This window comes from Salvia splendens, chromosome 22 (genome assembly GCF_004379255.2).
Source record: "Salvia splendens isolate huo1 chromosome 22, SspV2, whole genome shotgun sequence".
Taxonomy (NCBI): Eukaryota; Viridiplantae; Streptophyta; class Magnoliopsida; order Lamiales; family Lamiaceae; genus Salvia; species Salvia splendens.
This window is the reverse complement of record NC_056053.1, coordinates 20,493,267-20,499,266: the sequence shown is the minus strand read 5'-3', so window position 1 is coordinate 20,499,266 and position 6,000 is coordinate 20,493,267. Positions and strand designations below refer to the sequence as shown.

The window sequence follows — 6,000 nt, the reverse complement described above, 5'->3', positions numbered from 1 at the left end:
TTTCGGATATGCTAATAGCAGCCTTGTTGTCACACAGTAGGCGACATGGTTGGACGGACTTGAGGTCGAGTTCGGTCATAAGTCTTCTGAGCCACAATACTTCAGTCAATCCACTCTTTATCCCCCGAAATTCTGCCTCGGCACTTGATAATGCCACCACCTTCTGCTTCTTACTCCTCCATGTCACCAAATTACCTCCCACAAAGGTAAAATATCCCGCAGTCGATTTTCTGTCATTTGGATTTCCTGCCCAATCTGCATCCGTGTAGCCATGGATCTCTAAGTGCCCGTGTTTCTTGAACAATACTCCATGTCCCGGTGTTCCTTTCAAGTACCGCACTATTCTTAACACTGCCTCCCAGTGTTCTTCTTGGGGGGCATGCATAAACTGACTTACAATCCCAACGGCGTAAGCAAGATCTGGTCTGGTGTGTGATAGATAGATGAGTTTTCCGACCAATCGCTGATATCTCCCCCTGTCCGCCAATTTGGCTCCTTCCCGAATCTGAAGTCCATGATTTTGGACCATTGGAGTGTCTACTGGCTTGCAGTCCATCATCCCCGTCTCTGCTAGGATGTCAAGCACGTACTTCCTCTGATTGATAAAAATTCCTTGTTTTGATCTAAGTACCTCTATTCCTAAGAAGTACTTCAAGTGACCAAGATCCTTCATCTCGAATTCCTTGGACAGATTCTTCTTCAGCTGGCCTATCTCTTCCTCATCATCTCCTGTAATAATCATAGCATCAACATAAATGATGAGACATGTAATCTTACCATTCCTCTTTTTCAGGAACAGGGTGTGATCTGAGTTGCTTTGGTGGTAGTCATATTTCTTCATCACCTCAGTGAACCTCCCGAACCATGCTCTAGGAGATTGTTTGAGTCCATACAACGTTTTCTTGAGCTTGCAGACGTCTCCGCTTTGGAAGTCTCCGCTAAACCCAGGTGGGGGAACCATATAGACAGGTTTGGATAACTCTCCGTGTAGGAAAGCATTGGTGACGTCGAACTGATGCAGGGGCCAATCTCGATTAGCTGCTATCGAGAAAAGTACTCTTACTGTATTAATCTTGGCAACTGGTGAGAAGGTTTCTGCATAGTCGATGCCGTAAGTCTGCGTATATCCTTTTGCCACTAGCCTCACCTTATATCGGTCAATAGAGCCATCGGGTCTCCTCTTGATTGTAAATACCCACCTACATCCCACAGTTGATGCTCCTTTTGGCAAGTCACTGACTTCCCAGGTCTTGTTCTTTAATAGAGCATTCATTTCTACGGTCATTGCGTCTCTCCAATGTTTAACCTGCATTGCTTCTTCGGCTGTATAGGGAATCTCCTCTTCCTCGTAAAGGGCAGCCTCAAATGCCCTAGCCATCTTGGTTAGATTTCCCTTCACAAAGTTTGCCACCGCATACTGGCTTTTCCTCCCGATCTTTTCGGGTGAGAACCGCTTTGGTGGTACTCCACGAGTACTTCGTGGTGGAAGTATATATCGACCCGTGTTTTCATCCAAGGCTGAGTCTATAATCTCTGCATCAGTAGGATCAGTAATAGAGATACTTTCTTGAGGTGTATCAGGAATTACCTCAGGTGCCTCGGATATCGGTTGAGGAGAGACACTTGGAGGCGGTTGTTGATGAGACTCTGTTGTGGTTGAGATTTGCTCTCTGATTTTGGTGAATTGGCCGAGTTTGGTATGGAACGGGCAGTGATGAAGCTATATTCTGAGCCCTAGTTCGAACCTGCTCTTGATGCCATGATAAAAGTAGGTTTTTGGAATAGGTTTTTCTCATTCACACTAAAGAGTACATTCTACACGCCTCTTTATAGGCTAAAGATTACAAACCAGTGTAAGATCATTCTCCCAAATTTAATCTTCTATACAAGGTAAAAATCAATTAATTTAATTCCTAATCTCCTCATTTAATTGTGATTGCAGGGAATCGGGTCCTTGATTCTTGAGGATCTTCTCTCCAACACTATCATTGCACGAGATAAAACACTTCAAAGCATTAATGAACTAACAAACATTTGTTCTCTACAAAATCAACATAGTTAGAGCATTAAAAACATAGAAAAATAAGCACTCAATTTCCAACAAGTTAACAATGGGGGGGCAATATTGGTTCCAAAAAAAACAATGGGGCAATATTTTTTAGATGGTGGGAGTTGTTTAATTTGATGATTAGTTAATATATGTTCAGGTAAATTAAAAATGTATGAGTATGCAGACAATTAACATAATTGACTTGGTCACTACCATTATTATGAGACTTCAAATTTTTAACTGTCTTGACGACGATCTCTCACTTCCATGTACTATTATTTATCAATAGAAAGTCTATTTTGACGTAGACTTTAAATATAGTTTCACTTTTAGCACAAAAAAAAAAAAATAGTTTCACTTAATTTAAACTGGCATTACATCAATTAAAGCTTTCTACAGTCAATTAGTAATACTCGTCTATCCATATACTTTTTCCATTTCATAAAAATAGACATTCTCTATAAAAATAATTCATTTATATTTTTAGTAACTTTTTTTTAATAAGGTGAGTCTCATTTTTTATAACATTTTTTTTCTATATTTCTTTTACTCTACTAACTCTACTAATACTATATTAAAATTCGTATCATCTCAAAAATATCTATTTTTTGGGATGAATGAAATATATTATTCTATCCTTCCAATGTTGAGACAAAATTCACAATTATATGCTTCGTTTCTCCGGCGCATGGAAAAATCTTGACTATTTCAATGTTTAAGAATTGTGTAAAATCAAATGCTGTCCACTAGTATTTCTCAATATTCTTTTGGGGCGACTTTCTTTAATTTATATCTTTCCAGTGTATGGTTCGTATTAATTACCAAGAAAAATAATTGTCGGGACAATCATCATCATAATTTTGATCCCAGATTATTACTAGTTTATTGTAATAAAATAAATCATTATAAAGTGTTCAATTTGATAGTAATTATATATGACCAACCCCGCTGATATGATTAGTGGTACTTGATCTCTATTGACGCTTAATTAGTATAGTTGCTAAAATGATTAGCCTTCTCAATGAAATGCATATCACCACATCACATGAGAGGGTCGATCTTCTGTACGTGATATAATATATAATATAATATAATATGCAGATGACACCTTTTCATAATAATGCTCTCTTGGTATGTAAAACATATGTAAGAAAATTGAAAGAAAATGAATGGAACATAAGTCTTATTTTTTCATTATATTTTAAATTATGCCAAACACTTGAATTGGAGCCAAACAAAGATGAAAAAAAGGTAAAAGGTCGATTTTGTTTCATTATTTGAGGCGTTTATCCGAAAATGTCTCACCACTTGATATGATAACCATCGTTTCATTTTTGGAATAAAATGTCCCGAGTTAAATTTTCGGCTAGTTGGACATCGACATGATAACATAAATTACACATCGATTGCCCAAAGTACACATTAATTACACAAAATTACACATCGATTACTCAATCAACTTGTAATTTCAGTTGTCACTCCCATATTCGATCATCAAAAATATTTGCAGTATATTTTCTTCTAAAAATTGAAACGATGAATACTAAATGTTAGTACTAGTAATTTTCTCAAAGCGAGACATTTAATTTTGAGTAAACACTCCAAACGATTGAACAAAATCGACCTTTAATTTTATCCAAAAACAAAGAATGATAAAAATCAGTTTTTGAATATTCTTGATTTATGGAGACAAATATGAATCTCAGATGAATCAAAGAATTTTTACATTGTAAGTTTTGCATAATTAAATATATTAGCATCATGTATATACACATAATTAAGATGTAAAGGGTTGCAACCATTGATCAGCATCAATGAAGGAAACATTTAGAAATGGCGACGCTTGTGTGTCATTAAGCCTCTGCACATAAATCGCTCTCGCCGCCGCATTCGCTCCATCGCCCGTGCAATTGTACTCTCCATAGAATATACTCCTAAAAAAAACATTTCCACAAACTAAAAAAAAAAAAAACTTGTGAATAATATTGGGACTAACTGATCTCTAGCAGGGTCGTTGAAATCGTTCCACCCCTCCGGCGCGATGATATCTGACATCGCCGTGAAGGCGAAGACGACGGTGGAGAACGGGCGCCAGGCCCGTCCGAGCCAGATCCTGCCCGTGCCGCCGATGCTGCGGTTGACAAACGCAAAACCGCTGTTCACGTCCTTGGAGGCGCGGCCCTGCGCCGTCACGGCTCCGTTTATCCCTTTCGTGCCCTCTGCGACCGGGCTCGCAATCGAGACTAAGCGGCAGTTCTGATACATGGATTTGGCGTTGCCGAAGATGAAGTCGATCGAGCCTTGGACGTAGCAGTCTCGGAAGTAATGGTGGCCCCTGTCGTCGTGGAGGGTGTCCTGGGCTCCGAAGAATCCGCACCCCCAGAAGGCCGCTTGGTCTCCCGCGATTCTGATGGCCACTGCTTGCGCTCCGACTGCTCCTGGCTCGGGCATTGGAGCCGCATTCTGAAGTTTTTTCAAAATAATGTCTCTTGATGCTCAAAACGATGTTATTTTATTAAAAGATAATAAAAATGAAAAGAAAAAAAAATTATACATATTGACATCGTTTTACGCAAGTATAAACAATTAAGAAAATTTGAAACTTAGTTGATTTAATATTAGTATATTTTTAAATCTATAACATTTACTAGAAATTGATAAATTTTGGTAATTTGGATAACTATTACTAGTATTCGTTTATATATTTACCATGAAACTGATATTTTTCGCGATAAAGTTGGTGGCAAAGATCTGAACTGAGCCACTGTAGAAGGTGCCATGTGCGGAGTTGGCAGTGTCGTTCCACACGATTGCGGTTGACGTATAGCCTTGCCCTTGAAATGTGATGTTAGGTTTTGTTTTTGGAATTGTTACTTTCTCACTGAATTTATTTGAAAATAATTAATCATGACCATATCATGGAAAAAAAAAGAAAATGGATTATTGATTTATAGGCTTACAAGTAAACCCCATTGTTAATCCATATTATGTTCCTTTTGGGGCTCATGACACCAACTGCGTCCACTGCCGCTTGGACGGTGGTAAAATTGCAGCATCCGTTTCGATCCACGCAGAAAGACGACGTCGTGTTGGTGTCGGGAGGGGGGAAATCGGGCGGGAAATTGTCACATATGTTGGTCTTGTTTCCGGGCTTGTCTTCGTCTGTATGATGATGGTGGCCGTGGCGATGGCTGCGCCTAATTAAAGAAGTGACGAGAAATGGTATGGAGCAAAGAGACGAAGGGACAAAATTGATCAGGTGCTTCGTAATGTTTGGGGTCAACAAATTTGTGGATACTAAGGCTGCAATAAGGCCAAAGAGAATGGCTAGAGAATTGAGTTTATTAGGAGACATGATATCTTTGTTTTTGTAACAATTGGAGAGAATGTAATGCATGGTGATGTTATAAATGAGAGTGATTATTAATACTATATGATTGAGTAGTGAATGAAAATAACACTTGAAGTGTAAGGGTGAATGGGATGGAATGTCTTTGAAGTCACATTGTCCCAACCCTAGCTCATGCTTTGGACAATTAATATGCACACAACCTACCATGCTTAAAAATGGATATTCAATTTTTTCAAATTTGAAGTATAATTGGACTATATGATACTCCTAGCTAGCTAGCTATATTTAATAAAAAAATTCATTTAATTCGTTTTAGTTTGGATTTAGCTAGGAGTTTTTTTATTAGGATTAATTAGTAGACCTCGCTTTTTATAAACTAAAGTTTGTACCACTAGATGTCACCTTGAGCTCGAAGATCGAATTTAAGAGTATAGTTGTAACGAAAAATCAGAGTATTGACAATTCAATAAAGAATAAGTATATTAAATTGAAAATTTGAGGGAATTACTTTGATTTGGTGCAATAGATGAACAGAGAAAAGTAATCTCTTAAAGGATATCGATCGGCCTTTGTGAACTTTCCGAATCAACATCAAGTA

General features: G+C 38.0%; 1 protein-coding gene across 1 annotated transcript; it reads right to left on the bottom strand.

The window, feature by feature from the left end:
• Positions 1-3,821: 3,821 nt before the first annotated feature.
• On the bottom strand, positions 3,822-5,415 carry LOC121786518 (probable pectinesterase 8). The gene is made up of 4 exons (XM_042185151.1): positions 5,011-5,415; positions 4,760-4,931; positions 4,047-4,513; positions 3,822-3,984 (listed from the first exon to the last, which is right to left on the bottom strand). Exons 1-4 carry the CDS (start codon positions 5,403-5,405, stop codon positions 3,828-3,830), a joined length of 1,191 nt encoding a protein of 396 aa, XP_042041085.1. The 5' UTR covers positions 5,406-5,415; the 3' UTR covers positions 3,822-3,827.
• Positions 5,416-6,000: the final 585 nt, after the last annotated feature.

Bases quoted from the DNA above. Each gene is read 5' to 3' on its own strand.
- LOC121786518 (XM_042185151.1), bottom strand. From the start codon at position 5,405: ATGTCTCCTAATAAACTCAATTCTCTAGCCATTCTCTTTGGCCTTATT. The intron at 4,932-5,010 runs GTAAGCCTATAA...AAATAAATTCAG, and splicing joins ATTAACAATGGGGTTTACTT to TGAGAAAGTAACAATTCCAA. The intron at 4,514-4,759 runs GTAAATATATAA...AAAAAACTTCAG, and splicing joins CGAAAAATATCAGTTTCATG to AATGCGGCTCCAATGCCCGA.